Source organism: Dromaius novaehollandiae, chromosome 18 (assembly GCF_036370855.1).
Source record: "Dromaius novaehollandiae isolate bDroNov1 chromosome 18, bDroNov1.hap1, whole genome shotgun sequence".
Classification (NCBI taxonomy): Eukaryota; Metazoa; Chordata; class Aves; order Casuariiformes; family Dromaiidae; genus Dromaius; species Dromaius novaehollandiae.
The window spans coordinates 16,306,420-16,331,170 of NC_088115.1; the positions used below are offsets into that span (position 1 = coordinate 16,306,420).

Consider the following 24,751-nt stretch of genomic DNA (forward strand, 5'->3'; position numbering starts at 1 on the left):
CCCTGCTCGCAGAAGGGCGCGAGGGCCGAACCCGGGTTGAGATTGCAGCAGTAAATGCGCGATGCCCCCGCCGGAGCCGTTCGCGGGGGGCTGGGGAGACCCCGAGGAGGAGGAGGAGGAAGGGGGGGTCACCCACTGCCGGCGATGCCCCCACGCGCAGGCCTGCAGCCGCCGGAGTCAGGAACGCTTTGCCCAGAACCGGGAGTGCGAGGTGAGAGACCTCCCGCGCGGATGATTGGAAAGGATTTTCTGGCTAAATTGCTGAGCAGATGGATTTACCCTGGACTGGTCCTTGTGGACTCTGGAACATTTTCTCTTCTGTCACGGTTCCTTTTTATGACCTGCCATTTGCTCCAGCAAGCAAGAAGGGAGCCCTCGGCGTCGCGCGCCCGCTCCGGGTTGCCGTGCGGGAACGCGGGTCCGGAGCCCGGCCGTCCCGCGGAGGCCAAGGGCAGTCGGCGCCTTGCCGGGAGGCGCCGGGATGAGGCAGATGGCACCGGGAAGCACCCGCGGGGCTTTTCCAGCTCCGAGCCTGCGTGAGACGGGATGCTGCCAGGAGAGCGCAGCCCGGGGCTGCGGAGGAGCTCCCCACCGCCCCGCAAGCCTCCCCTCCAAATCCGGTTTCTCTTCTGTCTGATGTCCCATCAGCTCTGCTCATTATACACAGGCTAATCATAGCCCCAGGCTGACGAGCTTCCAGCAGTGGTGCGCTCCCCCGGCAGCTCGCTGGAGCTCGTCACCTCCCCGGTGCTCCCTGCATTTTCCAGCCCGCGGTTGCTCGTGCGGCCGCAGACCCCGCTGCAGAGCCCGCCGGCACCACGGTCCTGCCCCGCGGCCAGGGCGGCCGTGCCACCCTCCGTGGCCGTGCCGCGCTGCCCCGAGCCTCCCGGGCTGGGGACACCGGGCTGGGCGCTCTGCTCCGCTCTGCTCCTTCCACCGCTGCCGCGGAGGCATCGAGCTGCTGGCTTAGGTTTGCACCGTTCCTCTTTATAACTGGTATCGCGCTTTCTTAGAAGGGAAGAGGATGACACACTATCTTGCCCCAAAAGCCTTTCCCCTTCCTCCGGCAGCGTTGCTGCCATTTACATTAAGGGCTATAACGGGTTGGAGTAAATGGAGCAGGTTTGCAATTAGTTTTCAAAGTACTTATCTCATTAAAGTAAATGAATTATTGATTTAGTGACACTCATGCTTTTAGTGAGCGGCACGGTGCCATCACCGCTTGGCTCGCGGCGCAGCGGCCGGCCCCGGCGCGCGTGGTGCTTGCGTGCCCGCGTGCGTGAGCCGTTCCTGGCGTCCCCTGCTCGCTCCTCGGCTTCGGAGCTAAAGCAGCGCCGCGGTGGCCGCGTCCAGCACGGGTGTGCGTTTGCAAGGGGCACCGTTCCCGTGCGGAAAGCCGCGGGGCGGGAGAGCCCGGCAGGGAGCGGCGGGGCCGGGCAAAGTCCCGGCTCTGCCTGGAGCGCTGGGGCGGGCACGGCTGCAGCGCCGTGACGCCGGCCGATGCTCGGAGCGCCGTGGGTGGCACGCGGCGGCCGCCGGCCGGGGGACACGAGGTGCGCGGGTCACCTTGCTGCCTGGCAGGGCCCCCGGCCCCGGTCCACACCCCATCCGCTGACCACGTGGCGAGCGAGCACCGTCTCCGGCGAGCCCTGCGCACGCCAGGCAGGCAGGGGCATGGGGCCCTGGCAGGGAGCGGGGTGCAGCGCCATGCACGCCCCGGGCAGGGAGTGCGGTGCAGCCCCGTGCATGCACCGGGCACTGCTGGGAGACCCCAGCTGCGGGAGGGCCAAGCGGCGAAACGTGTCGGCGATGCCGAGCGCTGGTGGCCGGACTTGCCCGCCCCTCCGCCGGCTGCTGACTCATCTCTTTCGCGCTGCTCTGTGCCGAGGTTTAATCTCTCCCCGAAGATGAAATACTCCGTTCATGGGAACCCGGCTGCTCGCAGCCGCCCCGTCGCTCGGCTCCCAGCAGCGGGGCCACGTCGGAGGGAGCCGGCGGCCGGGAGCTGGGCCGCTTGCTCCGGGGGGCTCGGGTGCCCCCGTGTCACGTGTGAGGACGAGGACGCCTGCGAGGGCTGCCGGCGGGACGAGCCACGTGCCCGGCTGCTCCAGGTGCCTGCAGTGCCGCGGGCCCCGCGCCGCTTCCCTCGCCGCTGGCACGCACCGTGCACGCAGCGGACGCGTTCGTGGTGCTCCGCGGCACAACGTCCCCCGGGGAAACGGCGGCAGCGGTGCAAAGCCGCCGTCGCCGCAGGAGGGGTTCGGCTGGAGCATCCACGGCAATCGCTGGCGCTGGGGGTTTGCAATCGGCGTTGGCACCGGCGATGCCTGGGCACAGGCGGAGCTGGGCGCCCCGCCGCGAGCCTGGCCGCAGGGGTCCGGCTCCCGCTTGCCGGTGCCTTTGCACCCTTCCAGCCCGGGGGCCGGGACGGGCCGGTGCTGCCGAGCGCAGCCCCCGCCCGCACCCACCCCGCACCTGCAGCAGCTGCGGGAACGGAGCTTTTTATCCTTCTTAGTTTAAAAAAAAAAAAAATCCTTCTCATTTAATTAAAAGTGTTGACATTGTGCCTGGCCATCCCGCCCGCCAGAGAACGTGGTTATAAATTAAACATTAAACCTTTAATGGCCCATAAAGAAATATTCGCTGCTGCTTATGTATATAGGGGATATAAATAGAGAGGGCTGCTGAGGGAGGGGCAGGATATTATTTTTCCTCAGCCAGATAATCTTTGCTAATGAATTTAATTAAAAGCAAAATTAATTTAGGATTTTTTGGTGGAGGAAAGGCGGGTCAAAATGTACTTAAAAAAAAAAAAATTCTGCTGAGAAGTTTCCCAGCAGAGCCGGACGGGGAGGCCACCGCGGCACGGCGGCAGGTCCCCTCGCGGCTCGGGGCCCGGCCCTGTGCAAGGCCACATCACCCCACGGCTCCGGGGAGACTCATGCAAAGCCGCGGGGGCTTGGGAGCGGGGCCCTCCGGCAAAATCGGGGCGGTTTCACTGGGTCTGGTTCTGCTGATCAGAGCAGATCAGCAGGAGCATCTCCGCGAGAGCAGGGGCAGCTGCAACACCCACCCCGGTTAGCGTGGACCCTCATCCCCGGAGCCTGCCCTGGAGCCTGCCTCCGTCTCCAGGACAGAGAGGCTGTGATTCGGGCTCCCGGTCCTCGCGGTGCTTGGGACAAGCAGAGGCTCCCGGCGCAGCGCCTTCCCTGGGAAACGCGTTTGGGAAGCGAGACCTTGTCCATCGCCGCACCTCCCCGGGGAGCGCTGGCATCCTTTGGGAATTCACGCACAGGCAGGTGCCGCGCTCCCGGCGCTCCCAAACCACCCTCCCGGAACACTGGGTCGAGCCAGGGCTTCGCTTCCCGCTGCGGCTCCAGCCATCCACTCCCGCGATCCCGGTGGGGCTCCCGGTGGAGCTGGGAGACCCTGGGGGCATCCCGGGAAGGCGCCAAGCTGCAGCGACGCCGGGGTGTCCGCTTGCTGCCGGGGCCGGCAGTGCCGCCGGGCGGGACGGGGACCGCGGCGCCGGGAAGCGCCTCTCCGCGCTGGAGCCTTCGGGAGGGTTTATCCTAAAGCACTAATGGGAGCCAGCACCAGCCTAATGAGCTGCGCTCCTCCGTGAATCCGACGCATCGAGGCAGGAATTACCATAATTGATTATCCCGCTGCGCGGCAGAGAGCCGTGTTTGCTAACAGCAGTGCCCGGGAAGCAGCGCACTTTTCCCGGGAGCCGCCGCGGCGCAGCACGTGCCGCAGCACCTCCGAGCCCACCGCGGACCAGAGATGCCGCGGATGCAGCCCCGGCGAGGGGGGCTCTTGCAGCTGCAGAAAGAGGTGGTGGTTTGCTCGAAGCGCTGTCCTGCGGGGCCGGGCGCTGGCGGAGAACCGCAGCTCCCGCCCGTGGGAACAGCCGTGCTCCCGGCTCCCCGCGCTGGCAGGACTCGACACCTCCGGGTCCCCGAGGAAGCAGTTAGCAAACAGAAACAACCCTCATTTATTCTTTTTTAAAAAAATCTCGTGATGTATAAGCTGTTCTCATTATTTTTGAGGGTCTGACATGATTTATGAACATTTGGGTTGGCAATGTTGCAAAAGCCAATTAGTCGAAGTGCAGCTTTCAGGAAGTTTTCTTTGAAACTCGGGGATGTTCTCCAAGAAGCTCCCGGGGCTGGGCCGGTCGGGGCAGCGCGGCGGAGCCAGGCTCGTTCTGGGGAGCAGCGGGGTGGGGGGACGCGGGCGGGGGGACCGCGGGGCCCCTTCAGGTGTGACCCACCCCAGAGCTCGCCCACGCTCGGGCCGGCAGCGAGCTGGAGCGCGTCGATGGTGCTGCGTCCTGTCCAAGCCGGCGAAACTCCTGCCAAAGCCGAGCCGTGGCCGCGTCGCGTGCAGAGCTGCGGGGACGCCGAGGAGGGGCCGGGGGCCGCGGGGGTGGGCCGGCTCCCGTGCTTGCCCGCGCCGTGCCTGCTCTCCCCGGGGCCGGCGCGCCCCGCAGCAGCCGGAGGAGCCGGTGGCCGGGCTCGGAGCCGGGGCAGCCGCAGGCGTTTACCCAGGGCTGGTTCCCGGGGAGATGATGCCCGCGTTCGTGCTCACATTCCAAAATTTCGCCAGCCGATGCACAAACAGCCTCGACTGTAAGCAAGTTGGCGATAACGATCATCGATTTTAATCCTCCCTCCTCTCTCTTGTCTTTCCCCAGAGAGTCCAGCGCCAGCACCGCGGGAGAGGCTTGGCTGAACACAAGGTACCGACGCCTTCGTTTCCCCCCGCCGGCGCGAGGTCGTGCTCTGCCCCTCGGGCCCCCCGTCCCCCGCTGCCGCCGGTGCCCCCGCGCCCGGGGGGGCAGGAGGGAGGGCAGGCGGTGCACGGGAGAGGGGCCGTCGGTGCTTCCCGCGGAGCGGAGCGGCTCCCGGCCGCGGGAGGGAGCAGGAGGCTGCCGCTGAGTCCCGGCGCGGGCGTGACGTGAGTGGCGCGGGTCTCCGGCGAGGCGGGCCGCGGGCTGCAGTGTCTGTGCTCGTCCGTGTGCTGCCGCTGTGTCTGTCTGTCTGTGCTTGGCGCCTCGCGAGCGGGCCGGGCGGGGGGCTCTCCAGGGAACCCGCTTCACCAGCACCCGCGTTTTCTCGCCCGGGTCTTAGCCAGGGCGACACTGGGCCTCCCGCGGGGTTTCGCCCCGAATCGGCCGCCCCCGGGATGTTCGTCCCTGGGTCCTGCCGTCCCCGCTGCGGAGGTGACCGTCACCGGCTCCTGCTCCCTTGGCTAAGACCCGCAGGGTGAGCGCGTGGGGTGGCCTGGCCGGTGACCCGCTGCAGCCCGCTGCGGCGGCAGACAGGTAACGGCCCCTGTACGGGACCCGCCATCGCCCCGAGCTCTGTCGCACCAGAGCCTGGTCCCACCCAGGACCGCGGTCCGTCCTGCTGGGTCCACCACGGCCCCGCGTCCCCCCAAGCGGCGTGGAAGCCACCAGGGAAAAGGAGCAAGCAACGGCGGGGCGGAGGGGTGAGGTCGCCCCGCGGGGACCCAGTGCACCCCCGCAGGTCCCGCGGCACGAGCAGGGTCTCCCGAGGGGCTGGAGGAGGCGGATGCAGCCGCTCGCCGGGCACGGAGGAGCTGTTGTCACGTAGAAGTGGCAGCGGAGGGAGGAGAGGTGCTCTGGGGAGCAGCGCTCCTGTACCCATCGCTGGCAGGATGAGGACGAAGGCCCTGGTGGTGCTGGAGCGGGCATGGTCTGGGGGGTCCTGGGACTCCTCGGGAAACGTGGAAAAGGAGGTGCGAGGGAAAGGATGCGAGGGCCGGGATGGGAGCTGAGATCGCAGGCGGCGTGAGCCGAGAGGCAGGACTTGCACTAGCGGGGCGAAGGCTGGGCTGCGGGTGCCAGCCCGGAGGAGAAGTCCGGAGCCGGCAGTGGCTCCCGGAGGAGCTCCGGCAGCCTGGGCACGACGGAGAGCCCGAGCGGGATGTGCCGGGGCACGGCAGCCTCAGCGGTCGGAGGAGCTCGGGAAAAGGGAGAGGGGCGGAGGGAAGGCGAGGACCTCGCTCCGGCCTCGGGGAGCTGGGGCTGGCGGTGGGGCAGGAGCCGGAGGTGAGGAGCCGGGGCTGGCGATGGAGCCGGTAGCTTGTCAGCAGCCGGCTAAATTTGTTGCGCTGCTGGCAGCGAAAGCTGTGCTTGTGGAAAGGGCACCTCGAGATGATATGTGGAGGGAGCCGAGTGCCGAGCCTTGGGTGGGTGCCACGGAGCGGGGGCCGCGAGCAGCTCAAGCGCAGCCGGGCGAGAGCCGGGCGCAGCGGGGGAGCTGGGGCGGGTGCGAGGGGCAGGAGGAGCGGCCGGGGGTAGAGGAGTGGGCAGGGTAAGACGGGGCGTCAGAGAGGTCAGGGAGTTGGGGCCGGCAGCCGGCACCGGTCTGGGTCGTTAGCAGGAGCCGGCAGCCGCGGGGCCCAGGCAGGGCGCGCGTCCTCCCCAGCGCGGCGGGCACCGGTGCAGAGCAGGCTCGGCGGTGCCGGGCACCATCGCTCGCCGTGTCACGCCGCGGGTGCTGGCGCTGGGAGCGGGCAGGGCGCGGGGGCAGGTCGCTCACCGCGGGCTGCCGGCGCTTCCACGCGGAGCGGGAGGGCACGGAGAGCTCTGCACCCGCCGGGTCCGCGGGGGCACGGGGAGCCATCGCGTTCCTGCCTGCGCCGTGCGTGCGGGTCGGCAGCGAGCCGTTAGGGCGGTCGGTCCCGTTTCCGCCTCGCGGGCTCGGTTTTGGCTTCCTCGCCGTGGTAGCTGCGCGCCTGAAACCTGTTGAGCGCCGTCTCCAGCCCTTCTGCAGCCGGGTCTGCTGGCTGCGGTGCCGGTGCCGGTGCCCGCGCCCCAGCGTGCCCGAGGGCCATCACCGCAGACCGCCTGGCTCTCCGTAACCGCCCGCCTGCCCTCTGCCTCGGCAGCGCCGGTGCCTTGCCGTGCGCAGGCGGCCGCCGTGAACGCGATACCTGGGCGGGTGGGAAGGACCCCGATCGGCGTGTGCTGCGGATCCCCCCGCACTGTGGCCGCTGGTCCCTGCCCTCTACCCCGAGGCCCCGCGAGCCCCGGCGGCACCCGGACGGGCTTTGCGGGCAGGCGGGACTGAACCCTGCGCAGAGCTGACGTGTGAGCGTGGGCCCTGGGTGAGATGCGCGGCCACGGCGAGCGCAAGGCACTAGCCACCGCCGCACGGTTGGTAGCTGCAGAGCAGCAGTGCGGGGCCGCCTGCCCGCAGGGTCCGCGGAGAGGCTGCCTGCAGCTCCCGGGTTTGATTTCTGGGGCTGCGGGGGCTGCGCGTGGCCGCGGCGGCGTGGTTAGGTGTCCGGGGGGTGAGATGCTCTCTGCAGCCCCGAGATCGACACCCCGCTGCCGAGCAGCCCCCGGAGCCCCATTTGCAAAGGAAAGTTGGAGCGTGCCTTGCAGGCACGGAGCTTCCCGCAGGGATCCTGCCTCCGCGGGAGCACGGGCAGCGCTGGGGAAGGCGCCGAGGAGGCCGAAGCACAGCAGTGCCGGGGGGAAGCTGGGCTGGGAGCTGGGGCGCAGCAGCCTGCGGCTCCGCGGAGGAGGAGAGGGCTTTGCTGGCCGAGATATAGGAGGGAGCGGGAAGCCCCCCGCCCCGGCTGCCTGCAGTGGAGGCTCCTCCGCTTTATCACCCTCTCCCGGTGCTGAATTATTGAGAGTGTTGCTTTCCTTTATTGCTGCGCTGGAGGAGAAATGCCTCACCCTGGCTCAGCTCTGAATACGATTACGGGGCTGGAGATGTCAGAGCCAGCTGGGCCCCCGAGACCGATCTGCCGCCCCTCTCGCTCCTCCGCCTTCCCTTATTTATTCCCTCGCTCCGGTGTCCGGTTCAGCGCGCGGGGTGCCCTGCTCTGCGCCGCGGAGCGCTGCCCCGGGAGGACGGCGGATTTAGTGGCTGACAAGCAGCGCTGCCCTGATGGAGAGGCGCGCGGAGGGGTCGGGGGGACGGGACCGCGGGAGGAGGAGGAGGAGGAGGAGGAGGAGGAGGATGGCTCCCGTGGGGAGGGAGCGCTGGCACCGCGTAGGTTAACCACGGGAGCAGCCACGGCCCTTATGGACAGGGCAGCTGGAAAACACTGAGGCAGGACACACTCTCTGCCGAGTGTCAGCGGGAGCCCACGCTCCCTCTCCCACGTGCCCCCGGACGCCTGGGCCCCCGGACGCCTGGGCCTGATGCCTTCGCCTCCGGCCGGGCCGGCACTCCCGCAGCCCCCCGCGTGCCCTGCCGCACCGGAGCGCCGGCTCCAGCCTCCTCCCTCGTGCGCTCACTCTTCTTTCCTCTCTTAAAGACGTCAGAGAAGATTTGGGTTTGTCCCTCCCTCCCCCCTTTTTTTGGTGTGCAATAAGCCCCCTCGGGCAGCTGCCGGGCCCGTGCCTCCGGGCAGCCGAGGGCCGGCACGTCGGGTGCCGTCCGGTGCTCCAGGGGGTCTGTCCAGGTGCCGGGGGTCTGTCCGGGTGCCAGGGAGTCTGTCTGGGAGCTGGTTCTGCCCTGTTCTGTTCCCCGCCCGACGGCCCAGCGTCGTGTCTCGGTGCTGGCGCGAGCTTGGGGGGACGCGGGGGGCTCGGGCGCCTGCGCGGCGGGACGGCGTTCCCATCGGGAGCGCGGCAGCGGCGCTCGGCAGCGGCGGCTCGGCAGTCGGCACCGCAACAGGCTGAGACGCCAAAGCAAAACGTCTTCAAATCAGCAGTAATTGCAGGAGAAGTAGAGCGCGTGTGGGGCGCGTGGAAGGAGGGTTCTATAAATATTATGATTTTTAAAGTTTGCCCTGGAGTCCCGGAGCCTGTTTAAACGCTAATATCCTGCCTGTGCATTTAAAAAGCCCTATAATGAGGATGGAGCGGCTGCTTCCCAGCACCTCCCGCCTGATGCTGCCATGTGCCTGTCACCTCGGGTGGGGACGCGCCGCTGCCCCACGCTGCCTCCGTCCCGTGTGCGGCATGGATGGGGCGGCCCGGATCTGGGGGGTGCAGAGGGAAGCGGTGAGTCTGGAGGACCCGGGATGGGAGCCCCCGCGTCGCGCCAGGAGCGGTTCCCCCCGCCGCCTGCCCTCGCCCGCCGGCGGCCCCGGCAGCGCTGCCCCCCTGCCCGGCAGCCCGAGGTGCTCGCGGCAGCTGCTCGGTCACGGCTCTGCCGCCCGCGCGTTAATCCTCGTTAAATCCAGGGAGCCTAATTGCCATTTTGTGTAAATATTTTGTCAAACGGAGGGCTTTAGGAAGGTGCGGTGAGGGAAGCAGGAGAGCCAGGCGCACTCGCTGGGGCGAGAGCCCCGTCCTGTGCCCGTGCCCCCCCCGGGGCCGCGAGCCCCATCCCATGCCTGTGCCCCCCCTCAGGGGCCTCCGTGAACAAAGGGCTGAATCGCTGGGTCTGGAGCCGGAGCCGGTGCCCTCGCACCTTGCAAGCAACAGGGCTCTGTTTGGGGGAAAACCCCACGGTTTCAGGGCCTTTTCTCCGGGCCGGAGCGGAGGATAGGTGAAGGATGCGTTCCCGCTGCTGCTGCGTCCCGGCTGCTCCGGCTGGGGAAGCATCTCCAGCCCCTTCCCCCCCCTCCGGCTCCTCTTTGCAACATGCAACCGAAGTTGAGAGGAGATGATATTTCTCCCTCGTTCCCATTAAACTTTCATGTGCTTTCTCTGCATTCCTGCTCCCCTCCCTGCTGCCACAGCCGCTGTCCCAGATATTTGCGGCGGATCGCGGTCCCCTCCCCAGCTGGTGAGGTCTGGTGTGTTTTGGAGTTTGGAGCAGGCCGGGGCTTCGTCACCCCCGAGAGCCGCAGGCATCGGAGGAGGAGGACGGAGCGGGGGGAAGAGCAGGAGAAAGTTTAGCTGGAGGTGGAGGCAGCTGGCCGGGTGTCCCGGCGGAGCGGTGCTGGCCCCAGTCCCGTGGGATGCAGCAGTCTGGTGCACTGGGAGCGCGGGATCCCACTGCTTGCGTTTCCCCCGTGCACGCTCGGGGATTCCTCCTCCCCATCGCTTTGCGGGACCGAGCTCCTCCTCCTCCTCCTCCTCCTCCTCCAGCCGCTCTTCCTCTGTGCAATTTGGCTCGGAGACGGTTCGGGGTGCTCTGGGGCGGGAGCTGCCTGGGAGGCCGCGGGGACCGGGGAGTGGAGCCCCCTTCCCGGCTCCCCAGCCCCAGCGCCAGCAGCGGATCCCAGCCCCCGCGAGCCCCTTCCCAGCACCCGGCCAGGCCCAGCAGGTTTTGCAAAACTTTGCGAAATTGAGAGGACTAGGAGCGCTGCCGCTCTCCGTGCACCCCGCCGTGGCGAAGCACGTGGCCCCCGGCCGTGGGAGCAGCCCGGAAGGTCCCGGCACCGGAGCCTTGAGTCGCTCGTGGGCCTCCAGGCTGGTTTCGCCGGGGAGCACCGGTCCCCCGGGCTGGGACGTGCGGGCGGACACCCCGCGCTGCCTCCCCGCACTGCAGCCTCCCGCATCCTCTCGGCACCGGTCCATCATCGCTGCTTGGGTCCCGATCCACCTGCCGTTGGCTCTAACCCCGCGTCCCGCCTCCAGAGGCGGAGCGGTGCATGGAAAAGCTGTAAATGGGACCATTTCAGAGAAGTGGGAGGGTGTGCTGGGACGAGGGGCAGCACGCGGCGGACACGGCTGCTGCGCCGGAGCCGGAGCAGGGCCGGGAGGGCTTGGAGCAGGGCCGGGAGCAACGGGGATGCCGGGGCGGGAGACGGCGCTTTGCTTTGCGTTGCTGTTTAATCGCTTTATGACTAACTCCTAATGAGCTTTTAATTAATGCATGCCTTGGCTGCGGGGCATGGGCGGACTCGACGTGCGCCCCGGGTGCTGCCGGGCCGGGAGCCGCCTCCGCGCTCCCGCTTGGGCGTTGCTCCCCGTCGCAGCGCGCCCGACGCCGGTGCTGCCTCTCGCCCGGGCGCTTTGCCGGGCTCTGCACCAGCAGCCGAGGCCGCTGCCGTCCCGGCGTCGCGTTGTTCTCCCTCTTCCAGAAAACAAAACCGAGGAGGCCTCAAGGGTTCATTTAAAATAAATAAAAAATGAAAATAGTGCTGATTTGAAGGAAAGCCAGCCCCATCCTGTGCATGGGAGCGCGTCGCCAACCCATCCCCGAAGGGCAGAGAGGGAGATGTGCTCAGAACTGCAGCCCTGTGCAACTTCTGCCTTTGATCATATATCTCACATGTGCCCTTTGCTTTCCTCCGTCTGATATTTATTAGGTTTAATTTTACTGGGACGCGGCTGTAAGTGAGACAGATGGAACGGGGTCTGTGCGCCTGGTGAACACATCTTAATTAAACAGATAAATAAACTTTCCTTCCAGGAGACTTCGCTTTCGGAGAGGCCGCGGCTGGGCAGGGCGCCGGGGCGGGGGACGGGGAGCCTCGAGCGGGCTCTGCCCCCGCGGGGGCTGCGCCTCGTGCCGGCGGTGCCGCTCCCGGCTCTGCCCGGGCCGGGGGCTGCTGCCCGGCTCCTTCTCCCGGTGCCGGGGGGCCGGCGGCGATGGGAAACCCTCCGCCCTGCCCTGCCGTCCCCTCCGGATTTGGCGTCCCGCGGCAGGACCCCGGCGGGGCGCCGGCGGCCCCCTCGCTCCCGGCCCTCGGGAAGGCTTTTCCCGGAGCCGTGCTTCCGCGCGCCCCGCTCCGTGGCTCCGGCTTGGCCCTGCGCTCTGCGCTGTCTGTTGAGGATCTGCAGCATAAACTGGAAGCGCTGCGAGTGCACCCGGACACTGCAGCATGTCGCTACGTCTAGGGATACTGTGGAAAATCCCAGCCTCCGAACAGGGCTGTGCATGTGCTGGAGGCTCCGGAGGAGACGGAGCATCAGCAGCTGCTGGCACAGCCCTGCCTTTGTGCATCATATTTGGCCAAGATGGAAACTGAACTGAACCCAGGTTTCGCTTTCCCACGTACTCGAGCACAAAGCAAGCCAGGCGGCTCCGGGGCCGGCCGCAGCTCGGGAGCGGGGCCAGGTCCGGCGTGTGCGGGCAGCACCGCGGGGCCGAGCGCTGCTGGCGCCGGCCGAGACCCCTGCGAGGATGCGGGGACGTCCCCGGTGCTGGGCTAGTGGCAGGGCTGCGCAGGCCACCGGGATAAGGGTGCAGGATTAGTGATTTGCCAGGAGCAGGAGCAGGTCTGAAAAGCCCCCTCCCCGGGTTGCTGCCCGGGGATTGGTGCCCGTCGTGGCCGCGGGTGCTGGGGGCAGCGTCGGGGGGCTTCTGCACGCTCCGGCATCCGGGGCAGCTGCATCGCGGTGCGCCCGGCTCCCCGAGGCCCCTTGCAGGAGGGGACCCCGGGCCGAGCTGGGGAGCGGGCTCCCGCCAGCTTGCAGGTGCTGCCGGGGACGGCGTGCGGGGGTGGCCGGGCACCTCCGAGCCCCCCAGCCGCGAGGCCGGCGGGTTCTCCACGCGGCGTGCACGCGGGGAGGCCGAGGCCGGCAGGTACGTGCCCGCGCCCGTGCAGCGGGGGGGTCTGTGTCTGCATGCGTGTCTCCCGCCGCGAGCGTGGTGCTTGTGCACGTGTCTGCGTGTGTGTGCGTGGGGCCGCGCGGCGCAGCTCCCCCGGCGCGTGTGCCCGTGTTGCATCACCGAGACTCCCGGTAAGAGCCGGTGCCCCGGCGGCGGGAGGGAGGGAGCCCGCCCTGCCCGCAGAGCCCGGCCCTGCCGCGCGCAGCGCCCGACGCAGCAGCATGCGCGTCGGGGCCGCGGGGGCCGCCGGCGGCCGGGGAAGCCGCCGCGAGCGAGCGAGCGCGTGCGCCGCGGCAGCGGAGGGGTTAAGTGCGGGATCAGCTGTTCTCATGTCATTACGGATTCTCTTCATTTTATACAGAGCTCTGTTTGATGTCTGAATGCACAGGGGACTCCCCCTCCTCCTCCAACTCCCACCCCTTTTATTTCACTCCCTCGCCCTCTCTGCCTTCCTCCTCCCCTTCCTTTCTCTCTCTCCCCCTCTCCTCTCTCCCGCTCACGCACACCCTTTGCAGACCGCTCGCTCGGTGCCAGTGTCTAATGGCACCGGAGTAGCTAGCGGAGCATTGTTCCTCCGGCGCGGCACGGCACGGCACGGCGCGGCGGGTGCGGAGCGGAGGAGCGCGGCCAGCCTGCCTCCCATGCGCCCCTCCTAAATAGCACCCGCGGGGGACGGGAGGGGACGCCGGAGGAGGGGGCGAGCGCGGGGGAGAGCCAGGAAGACGGAGGATAAGCAGTGTGTAGAAGAGGACGAAACTGCGAGCAGCTTCACGGCTACCTGTCAACACATGCTGTGCTCCATGGCTAACTCGGGCTGCCTCCTTGTCTCCAACTCAGGCATGCTTCCTCACTCTCTCCCCTGTCCTCCAGCCTTCCTCTACCTCCAACAGGTAAGTGCCCCTCTCCGGGGGATTTTTTTGCTTTGCAGCTCACACGTGCTCCCTGGCCAGCTCGCTCCGAGCCGAGGGCCGGAGCTTAACCGCTTCCTCCCCAGCCCCGCGCGGCCCCCCCGGCACCGGCGAGCATCCCCGCGGGAGCCGCGCGCGTCGTGGCCGCGAGTGCATCCGGGGGGTCCCCGGTTCTGCTGCCGAGGCGTCTGCCCGGGCGGCGCGGCCGGGGCCCGAGGGGGCCGCGGTGCCGGCAGAGCGCGGCGGGCAAAGCCGGGGCCGGCGCGTTCCCTTCCCCGGGGCCGCTACCGCCCGCAGAAAGCCGGGAAAATGATGGATGCTCAGGGAAAAGGCAGAGGGCTTGTCTGCGGCCTGGGCAGCCCCGGGGAGAGGGCGAGGGCGCGCGTGGTGGTGCATGCACACGCGTGTGCATGCGTGTGCGCCCAGGCACGCCTGTGGCCGAGACCCGGCGTCAGGCGTGAAGCCGCCGTCTCGTGCGGCACGCGGGTCCCGGCAGGGCTGGCCGAGCCCGGGAGCGCGTGCGGCCCCAGTGCCGCGCTGGCAGCCGGAGCATCCCCTGCGCCGCCGCTTTGGTTCCTTAACTTCCCGTCGGGGCTGTTGCCGTCCTGCGGTTCGGTGCGCGGCTGCTCCGCTGGACCCAGCACCGCGGTTCCCAGGCTGGTGGTCCCCGGGGACGCGCCGCTCCGGCGAGGAAGTGTTTCCTTCAAAAGCCTCTTTGCTGCATCGGAAATCCCCGTCTCCCAGGCGGGCTAACTGCTCCATTTGCGCTTTCAGCAGTTTAAAAATTCATGGCATCCTAAGCGCCCGCCGCACGGCCGGGGCAGCTCACCTGGAGGACACGGGCTCCGGCGCGGTGCGAGCCGGGGCAGAGCGGGTCGTTCGTCCCCTTGGAGGTTTCTCAGGACTCGCAGCGCGTCGGGGCTGGAAACCCGCAGGGCGCCCGCCGGGGATGGGGCACCAGGCCCAGCCCGGTCCCCGGCGCCTGGGAGCCGCAGCGTGCATGCCGGTGCCGGCCGCGCCGCGGGCTGGTGCATGGGCCGGCTGCAGCGGGCGCCTGATTTATGTCCCCTCCCTGCAGGCAGAGCTGCCGGAGGCTCTGGTGTGCTGGGGGGGCTGGATTTAAAGCTCGGCTTCCCCGGGCTGCGCAGGGGGCTCGGCGGCTCCTCCGCTGCCGCCCGGGCGCCCCGGAGGGCAGGAATCGCCCCGGATTCCCCCGGTCCCTGGGGAGGTTTCGGAGGGGAGGCAGCCGATGCTGCGAGCGGCAGCCAGGCCCAGCACAGGCGGAGGTGGAGGCGTGGGTGATTTCATTTTCTAGCTGGAATTGCCGTTTTTCCGCCTGCCGGGCAGGGAGCCGCAGCGGAGCGCCGCGCTGCCCAGGGCCGCTGCGGCTGCAGCTCTCGCCGGGCCCCGGGAACGGCGGCGGTTCCCGCAGGCCCCCCGTGCCCAGCGCCAGCCGGGACCACAAGCGGGGCGGGAGGTCTCCGGGAAGGAGAAGCTTTTCTCTCCTTGCAGCTCTTCCGCGCCCGCGGCAGTTTGCCCCCGGTAATTTCGGGTTGCTTTCGTCGCCCTATTTGTTTTAATTTGGACGTGGTGTTTAGCGTCTCTTCCTCCCTGTTCTCCCAGAAGCCTCCTGCTCCTTGGCAGCAGTTTTGGACGAGTGCGCCAGAAAGGAGGGTTTTATTAAGAGATTTGGAGTTGGATTTTTACCCGGCTAACGAGTGAGATGAAGGCCAGACTCTCCCTGCTTTCCAGGGGATTTGTCTGCTGCCGAGGTTCGGCACCCGGGTCCGGAGGCGGCGTTTGCGCTCGGCAGCGAGGCGCCAGGCGCGGGGACCCGCGAGCAGCGCTGGCGAGCAGAAGGGCGCGGGGCGAGCGGGGCTGCGCCGTCCCCACTCCCGCAGCGGCTGGCGTGGAGCAGGCTGCCAGCCCATCGCCCGCGCCTCGGGGCTCGGCCCCGGAGTTCCCTTGGGATGTTGGCCGTGCACCGCTCTATCCCACCCGGGCAAAGGGAGCGCACGGAGCCACGATGCCGTCGCTGCGTGTGCGGGTGCTCAGCCCCCGCGCTTGCCTCCAACCGGCCTGGGCACGCGTCGCCCTTGCGCCCCTAGAAACAGCTCGGAAAAGTTGCACAAACTTCTTTTTCCAAAGGTTTTCCTGAGCCGAGGTTGGCTGTGGAAAGTTCGGATAGTTCAGACCTCAGTGGCCACATGTCTGTGACTGAAGCGTTCCTGCGCTCGTGCAGTGAGGCAGGAGTGTGTGCATCAGGTACGGGTTGTGCAAATACACGGGGAGAGCTGGTGGCTGGAAACTGTGCTGGAAACGAGGTCCCCGCGCGGATGGCGTGTCCCTGCCCCAGGTCCGGGAGCACCGGCAGCGCAGAGCTGCTGCAGGGGTGCAGGTGCCGTCAGCGGCTTCCTCACCCGGCCGAGCCCCGTCCATCGGCCCCTCCGCGGCGGTGCAGCTTCGGCCCCGCGGCCCCGCGCACGGGGCACGTGCTCTCCCAGCAGGGAACTTGTTGGCTTTGCTGTACCCGTTCCCGAAGGAGGCAGCTCGTGTTTCTCTAGCTTCCCAGCACCAACATTTCTGATAGCGGCAGTATTCAAAGGGATGACCAAGAAATGGCGTTGTCTGCAGAACTTGAATTAGCCAAATGCCGGCGGAGGGGCTGGCTGCGCGTCCCAGCGGCTCTCGCTGCCTGGGCAGTGCCGGGAGACGGGAGCACTGCGACTGCGCGGGGTCTCGTTGTAACGTTGAGCTGCTCGTTCGGTGGAGACCTGAGCGCAGAGGGAGGCTTTGGTCGTTGCATTCAGTTAGCAGGAACCAGTGACTGCTTAAGAAGTGGCTCAGCTGCATTAGCAGAAGAGCAGTTAATCGCTGCAGGAAGAGACGCGCTGCTGACCCGGAACAGGCCTCACCTCCGGGGCTCCGCGTCGCCGAGGGAGAGCGGCGAGACCTGGGCTTGGGCATCTGCGCAGCAAACTATTTGCATGCCGGGGCCATGCACTGGTGTAGGTGGATTTGCAGCTGGGCTGAAGCCCCCCGCAGAAGCGACCCCGGGTCCTGCTCCCCGCGTCGGGGGTGTCCCCGGTCCCGGGACCCCGGCCCGTGGCGCGGGAAGCTCCTCTGAGCAGCACCAGCCTCCCGAGGAAACGGCTCTGCAAAAGGCTGCTTGGAAAATTCCTTTCCAAAAGGGCTGCTGCCAAGTTTAGAATATCGTATTTTTAGGGAGCAAGTCTATTCCTAGCAGTATTCCAGCGTACTGCAACAGCGGCTTCTCTTAAAAACCGGTTCCTTCCCCCTCCCTGTGCGCGTCGCGGATTTGAGAGCCCAAATCCTGCTGTTTGGTGGCTGCTCTGGCTCGCGGGCGCTCGTCCCGCACTGCAGCTTTCGGTTTTCATGCACAGTGGAGGAGAGGCTTTAAAGCCGCAAAAAAATGTGTTTTCACTTTTTTCAATATATCAAAAACACCGGCATTAATTTTAGCTTTTGCAAAGCCGGTTTTCCCACAATAGCTATAATTTAGGCCTACACTGCCTGGTGATGCTCTTTTTATAGGTATATTCTTATTTTAGTACTATAGTGATGGGTGGATGAGTAGATTAAATTAGATTTAGTATCTATCATTCTTTAAAGCATTACAGGCAGTCGTTGGAGGGATATGGCTTAACGAAGAAGCAGAGCTAATTAGGGTAGCACGCTCGGCCTGCCCGTGCAAACCTGTGCCGTATGCACGTCCTGCGCGCGCCCTCGGAGCGGCACGCGGCAGCTCAGAGCCCCGGGCGCAGATGAGGTGCATGTGAGCCCGGCGTCGTCGAATCGCCCCGAGTTTGGGGCGTTTGCAGCTTTTGCTTGGGGGGCCGGGCGGCGCGTCCGGGTTTGCGTGCTGGGGACGAAGGCCCTGCTCCTCGCGCTCCTCGCAGGGATCTGCAAAGTCACGGCGGTAACTTGGCTCCCCAGTTGCTCTTGCCATGAAGGCTGAGTGCTAAGTGCCAGCTCTTCCCCCGGTTCCTGCTGACAGCTCGAAACGGGGCTCTCGCGCGCGAGGCGCATTGCGTCTATCGAGCGGAGGGGACTGCTGGCCGACAGCGCGGCGGGGCCCCAGCGGGGCGATGCCACCCCCTTCCCGGGGTTTGCAGCCGTGCAGCGGCGGGGCTGGAGCAGGGCGATGCCACCCCCTTCCCGGGGTTTGCAGCCGTGCAGCGGCGGGGCTGGAGCAGGGTGATGCCACCCCCTTCCCGGGGTTTGCAGCCATGCAGCGGCAGGGCTGGAGCAGGGCGATGCCACCCCATTCCTGGGGTTTGCAGCCGTGCAGCGGCGGGGCTGGAGCAGGGTGATGCCACCCCGTTCCTGGGGTTTGCAGCCGTGCAGCGGCAGGGCTGGAGCAGGGCGATGCCACCCCCTTCCTGGGGTTTGCAGCCGTGCAGTGGCAGGGCTGGAGCAGGGCGATGCCACCCCGTTCCTGGGGTTTGCATCTGTGCAGCGGCAGGGCTGGAGCAGGGCGATGCCACCCCCTTCCTGGGGTTTGCAGCCGTGCAGTGGCAGGGCTGGAGCAGGGTGATGCCACCCCGTTCCTGGGGTTTGCAGCCGTGCAGCGGCAGGGCTGGAGCAGGGCGATGCCACCCCATTCCTGGGGTTTGCAGCCGTGCAGCGGCGGGGCTGGAGCAGGGCGATGCCACCCCCTTCCTGGGGTTTGCAGCCGTGCAGTGGCAGGGCTGGAGCAGGGCGATGCCACCCCGTTCCTGGGGTTTGCATCTGTGCAGTGGCAGGGCCCCAGCAGGGTGATGCCACCCCGTTCCCAGGGTTTGCAGCCGTGCAGCGGCGGGGCTGGAGCAGGTCCTGAGCCACTGGGGCACCGGGAGGATGCAGCGCCTGGCCCAGAGCAGCATTACTGCCCTGGGCACCCGCGAGCGGGAATATTCACTTTGCAAAAGAGAAAAGCAGCTGTCTGAGGAAGGCAGTTCTGTTTTCCCAGTGCTGTGGTGCAGAAGCGGGGGATGTCGGGCAGGGGAAACGCAAACACACCCAGAGCAATGGTGCGCGGGTTTGCGCGTGGACTGCGGCTTCTGCCGCGGCGAGGCCCCGGGCCAGTGCTGGCCCCGCAGCCCCTGCTGCCCCGCAGCAGCACGGGGTGATGATGGCAAGAGCTGGGGAGCTTTCAGCGTGGGGCCGGGCAGAGTGTGCCGCGGAGGGGGGACCGCCCGCACGCGCAGCGGGGTGCAGGGTGTGCGTGAGCCTGGGTGCGGGGTGTGCAGGGTGTGCGTGAGCCTGGGTGCGGGGTGTGCAGGGCCGGTGTGAGCCCCCGGTGCAGGGTGTGCGTGAGCCCCTGGTGCAGGGTGTGCGTGAGCCTGGGTGCGGGGTGTGCAGTGCTGGTGTGAGCCCCCGCTGCAGGGTGTGCGTGAGCCTGGGTGCGGGGTGTGCAGGGCCGGTGTGAGCCCCCGCTGCAGGGTGTGCAGTGCTGGTGTGAGCCCCCGGTGCAGGGTGTGCGTGAGCCCCTGGTGCAGGGTGTGCGTGAGCCTGGGTGCGGGGTGTGCAGGGCCGGTGTGAGCCCCCGGTGCAGGGTGTGCGTGAGCCTGGGCGCAGGGTGTGCAGGGCCGGTGTGAGCCCTCGGCACAGGGTGTGCAGTGCTGGTGTGAGCCCCCGGTGCAGGGTGTGCATGAGCCCCTGGTGCAGGGTGTGCATGAGCCCCCGGTGCAGGGTGTGCATGAGCCCCTGGTGCAGGGTGTGCGTGAGCCTGGGTGCGGGGTGTGCAGGGCCGGTGTGAGCCCTCAGCACAGGGTGTGCAGTGCTGGTGTGAGCCCTGTTGCACAGGCTCGACCTGCATTTTACCGTAGACGGAGGAGAGCGGCCGTGCCGGCGGCAGAGCCGGAGCTCGGTGGAGCAGGCGTTCCCGCGGCCGGGGCGTCGCGGGAGGAGGCGGGCAAGGCTGCGTCCCGGCCGTGGGGAGGGGGTCGTGGCGGCCATCGGGGAGGCGTCGCAGCGGTCACCTGCGGAGGGTCGGGTGCGTTTCCCAGCGGCTGCCGCGAGCCCGGGCTGGGGCCGCTCCCGGGCACCTCCCCGCTTTGTCGCGCTCGCGGCTCCCGCGCGGCGGCTGGCGCCGGTGTTTGCCAGCCCGGCGGCCCCCGGGCAGCCCCCGGCCCCCGCTGCCTTTGCGTCTTGCCGGGGCTGTGCAGCTATTACAAATTGGGTTTGCACAGAATCAGCAGGATTTGCTCCAGGCCCCTGTGTAAGCAGCGCTGCTGAAATGTGATCCCTGGCACCGAGAACTTATTAAACAGAGTGAGACAAGCGCTGGAAGGAGCCCCAGTCTGGGGCGGCAGCTCACGGGGACGGGGATGGGAGCCGAGCGGCGCTTGGACGGCCCTGCCGCTCCGCACGGATGCTGCAAGGGCTTCGCTGTGGGGGCTTCGCTGCAGGGGCTGCGGGAGGGGAGGTGCTCTGGGCACCCGCCCTGCAAAGCACCCTGCAAAGCGGGTCCCAGCACCCGGCAAAGCGCCCTGCGGCCGCGGGTCCCGGCGCAGCAGCACGCGCTCCCACTCCCTGGGGAAGCGCAGCCGTTCCCCCTCCGGCAGCGGGCCGCAGAGCTGCTGCGCCCGGCTCCCGCAGCCCTCGCCGGCTCCACACAGGTGCTGGGGAGCAGTGCACGTGTCTGCACAGCCGCGACGGCTTGGCACCCCGCGGCACTCTGCAGTGCTGAGCGCGCCGGTGCGGGTGGCAGAGCCGCGGGTCTCGTCCGGGCCTGGCACCTGTCCTGCCCGCGACGCCCCTTCCCTGCCTGCGGAGCCCCGGGCTCTGCCGCCGTGTCCTGGTGCACGCCGGCATCCCCCCTCCCCTGCCCGCGCGCCGGGCTCGCGGCGCTTTGTCATGATTTCCCTCTCGTCTCCGAGCAGCGATCCTTCACCGCTCGCGTCACCCGAGGAGAAAATGACACATAAAGTGACATGATTGCCGCTGCTCGGCAGCGCCGCGCGGCATCTGCTCCCGGGCCGTGCGGGGAGGCGGCGGGGCCGCCGGGGCGAGGGGACGGCACCGTGGCTGCTCTTGGGGCCAGGTGCCCGGCCGGGACGGCGGCACGAGACCCTCGAACCCGAGTCCTGCTGCGGGGAGGTGGCAAAGCCGCGGGACCCCCAGGCTCTGCACGCTCTGCTCCCTGTGCCGCGGGTGCCGGCAGCGGTGCCGAGGACCGTGCGGCCCCGCCAGCCTCCTGTGCCGCGTGGAAACCAGGGGGCACGGAGAGGGAGCGGGCGGCAGCTTGCTTGTGATCCGCATTGTGTGGGGAGCTCTTAATTAGAGCTAATTAGACTAATTAACTTGCAAATGAGAAATGCGTCTTTTTATCCCTTTCTTTTACACGAGGAAGAAAAAGAAAAAAAATAGGACGAACAACAAGGTAAATGTTGAGGCTAATGAGTTCGTCCCCGCTCCGGAGCCCCTCCGGCTCGCGGGACGCCCCTCGCCCTGCTCCGCACCCAGCCAGATGTGGCGCCCGGCAACGCCCGCCAGATGTGGGGCACAGCTGCACACTGCAGCCATCCCCATGCACGCCCGGCACTGCTGTGTCCCCGCAGCCCCCGGCCCTGCCCCGTGCCGGGGTGTGCTGCCGGGGCGCGGGGAGGCCGGGCAGCTCTGCGGGGTGCCGGGCGGTGCGGAGCCTCCCCCGTCCCGGCTCCCCGGCTCTTCCCCGCGCCGTCTCCCGTTTCCCCCCCGCGCGCCGCCTCCGCAGCACCCCGGGGGCTTTGTTAGCACAACTCGGTTCAAATGTCTGATTAGTCTTTAGGAGATCGAGGGGTCAATTTTCCACAGCTCCTTCCTCTCCATTTAACTAATTTAACTGCACGATTGTTACAAATTTCATTTTATTATAGCCCTGCTTCTCAGTCCAATTGAATTACCAAAATCTCATTTTCTCAGAAGTGCTGAATATGTAATTAGAGGAAAAATTATGCTCCTGACTGCCTATTAGAGGGGTTTGTGTGAGGGAGCTCGGCTCCGTGTGTACACGCGAGCGTGTTTGCCCGCGCCAGCCCCGCTGCACGCACGTGGGAGCACTGGGCATGCGGGGAGCGGGGCGCTGGTGGTGGCACGGCGAGAGCAGGGAGTCGCGGGAAGGCGCCGGCCGGGGATGCGCAGGGAGCTCCGTCCTGCTCCGCGCCGTGCTGTGCACTCCCGGGATCCAGCCCTTGCTCTCGCCGGCAGGTGCCGGTGTGGTCCGGCGCAGGGGAGCCCAACTCCGGCCTCCTTGCACCAGCCGCGGGCCTTGGAGGGCCCCTGGCGCTGCCGGTGAGCAGCACCCGGCCGGAGGAGGATGCACGCTCGGCTTCACGCCTCTCCAGGCCCTGCTGCCCGTGCGTGGGGTGCGACGGGCCACCAGCACCTGGCAGAGGGGCTCTGGCACCCTGAGGAGGGCTGCATCCCCCCCCCCAACGAGCCCCTGCGCGCCTCGCCATCGGGATGCTCCGGGTCGGCACCCTGCAGCCTTTCCTGCAGCAGCGGTGGCTCCCGAGAGCTCGGCTCTGGCCCTGTATTCCCTGCTGGCACCGGGAGCCGCGGCTACCCCCGGGGTCACCTGGCCTTGGTGCATGGAGCTGCTCAGCGCCCGCATGCCCGGGGGAGCAGGTAGCTTGGGTAGCCCCTGCCAAGGATGCGCATCCTTTTCCGGCTGCTTCCCGCACCTGCGGGTCCAGGTTTCTGCCGGCAAGCCTGTGCCACGTGTTCCCGGCTTTCCCCAGCTCCTTTCTGCTGCATTCGGCGGCTGCCGGAGACTGGCGCTCCGGGAAGTCCTGCTGCCGCACGCGTGCATCCCACCCCGCTGTGCTCCTGCACGATGCTCGGGGGAGCCGGTCTGGCTGCTTCCCTTCGGCGAGACCTGCCGGTGCCGCGCGTGCCAGGGGGGGGCTGCTCCAGGGAGCCCCGGCGGCCCCTGCGCCGGCGGCCGCCCTCGGGGGGGCTGGGGGGGGTCGCCCCGTCTCGCCTCAGTTACACAACATTATCATTTCATAACGTGCTGAAATATCCATGGAGTTGGCTGAATGCAGATGAAATTGCACCATTTACTTCATGAATATTTCATGCCGCCTCAGCTCCGAAGTTTCCGGCTGATGGAGCCAGGAGCCCAGGCTGGACCCCCCAGCCCTTCCCGCCCGGAGCCACGCTCCCGCACCCCAGCCGCCCCCCCGGGACCCTCGTGCTGGCCACAGCCAGTGCAACCTGCCGGCGCGGTGCGGGGCGGCTTGCGCGTCCTGGTGCCATCCTGCCGCAAGCCGCCGCCGGCAGAGCCGCTCCGCCAGGCACGGTGAGCCGGGAGCGGGCGAGGGCTGCGGGTCCCGTGCTCCTTCCCCGGCAGCTGCCGCCAGGGAGGGGGTCACCGTGTCCCGGCGCCGGAGCCAGCTCCCTTCCCCGGGCCTCCGGAGACGCTAAACGCGGCCGCCTCCAGCCTCCGCAGCTCCCCGCCTGCATCCCGCCGTCCCGGCCGGCCCCGGCCCCCCGTGCACCGTGCACGCCGCTGCGCTCCCCCCACGGTGCCCAGTCCACAGCTCGTGCCTGCGCCCGGCCCCGGCGCGCTGCTCTGTATGGATGGCGCGGCATTTTGGGTAATGAAATATTCACAGGTCAGTGATTCCTTGAGAAATGACGGGGATCAGTCAATTCCTTTTCAGGGAGTCATTTTCTTCCCCTTCGCGGCCTCTGTTTCATGTTGACAGTCATTAGCGCGGCCGCCGCGCAGGGAGCTTGTGGGGACGCTCACGCGGCCGGTGCGGGTGTCTCCTGCACTCGGCTCCTCCGCGGCAATGGGTGCTCCTCGGCATCGCCCTGGCATCCCCAGGGCCGCGGCAGGCAGCGGGGCGGCCCAGGCTCCTTTCAGCGCGCTGCAGACCTGTTGCGGCAGCGAGCGGCTGCCCTGGTGCAGCCGGCACACGCCGGGCTCCGGGGAGCACTCGGCGCCCTTCCTGCCCGGCTCCGGGCTCGGGCTGCCTCGCCGCGCTGCGAGGGGCTGCCAGGACCGCATGGCAGCGAGCCCGGGCCGAGGCGGTGGGTGCCGCCTGCGCGGTGCAGCGCCCGCGGGATGCACGGGCTGCCCCAAGCCGCGGGAACGCCTCTGCTTGCAGCCTCGCGGATGTCCTTCTTTGCCTCGGATGCTCCGGCGGGGTTGGGATGCGGATGCCGACCGCAGGCGGGAGGATGCCCTGCCGGCCCGCGCGGGCCAGCACACTGCTAGCCGCTCACCCCGGCACCGGGCGTGCTCGAGCAGCGCTCCTGCGTCCTAGGGCAGCACCGCGCCGTCCCGTGGCCCCGCGCTGTGCTGGGGAGGCAGCCGGTTCATCAGGCGTCTCAGGAAAACGGCCCGGGCTCGAGTCCCCGGTAGGTCCCCGGGACCCCGGCGTCCCCCTCGCAGGCGGCCCGTGATCCCGGGAGCGGCTCTGCACGGGCAGCTCTGCGTGCCGGGGCTGGGCGCGGGCCTGGGGCTGGGACAGCCCGTGAGGGCAGACGGGACGGGGCGATGCCGGCTGGGGTGACCCCCCCTGCCCAGGCAGGGGGGCAATGGGGAAATGCCGTTAGCGGGCAGCGGGGGCTGCTCACGGAGGGCACTCGATTAGACATCGATGATTCAGTTTCCAGCCCATTGCAACGTGCCCCGTTGCAACGCCTCCCGCGCTCCTGCCCGGCCGGGGCGGGGGGGGGTTCCTGCCCTGGGGCTGGTGCAGCTGCGCTGGTGTTTGCAGCGCGGGGGGTGCCACCGGGCTTTGGCTGGACACGGGCACGTCTGGCCCCCCGGGACCGCCACGGGGCCGGTGCCGGGTGCCGCGGGGTGGAGGGCGTCCGAGTCCCACGGCGGCCGCTTTGCAGCCGCTTGACATTTGCTGCCGGTCCCCCCCGGCCGGAGGTAGGTGGCCGGTGAGTGACGCAGTGTAATGAGCGGCTTAATAATTCAGCGAGCTCTCACACTGCACTGGGCACAGCCACCGTCATCAAAAATTTACGGTGTTTTCCTCCTCGGGAAAGGCACGTGACCGGCAGCGGCAGGCGGGAAGCAGGGACGGAGCCGGGGCCAGGTCGTGGCAGCCCCCGGAGCGGGGGAGCCGGAGCCGCCCGGCTCATCGGCACGGGCATCCTCCGCTCGGCTGGGTGCTCGGGCGCTTGCTCTGCTTTGCTGGGGCTTGGTGCGTTATTTTCTTAAAAAGGAGAAAATGTTAAAAATGGAGTCGTCAGCGGCGAGCTGACAGGCGCAATCACCAAAGTGCGGCGTCGGCAGGAACCGGCCCCACGCGCTAAATGACTTGCAAGGAAATGGCCTGGATTGTGCTGAGGAGGCAGAGTGCGGCGCGGAGAGCAAGTGGAGCAAACAAAAAAACTTCATTAATTAAAGAAACTCGTTAATGAGGGACATTTAATCAGCTAATG

General features: G+C 68.0%; 1 protein-coding gene across 9 annotated transcripts in view; it reads left to right on the plus strand.

The window, feature by feature from the left end:
* Positions 1-24,751, plus strand: part of RBFOX3 (RNA binding fox-1 homolog 3) — a 179,945-nt gene that overhangs the window by 144,952 nt on the left and 10,242 nt on the right. For 6 of the 9 annotated variants that reach the window (XM_064522872.1, XM_064522870.1, XM_064522869.1 and 3 more), the window contains one exon: positions 4,700-4,744. The exons of 1 other annotated variant lie outside the window; for it this stretch is intronic. In XM_064522872.1, coding sequence (XP_064378942.1) covers positions 4,700-4,744 — 45 coding nt within the window. Of the gene's footprint in view, positions 1-4,699; positions 4,745-12,961; positions 13,337-24,751 lie in introns of those variants that run through there. 2 more of the 9 variants (XM_064522875.1, XM_064522874.1) reach the window with 2 other exon arrangements.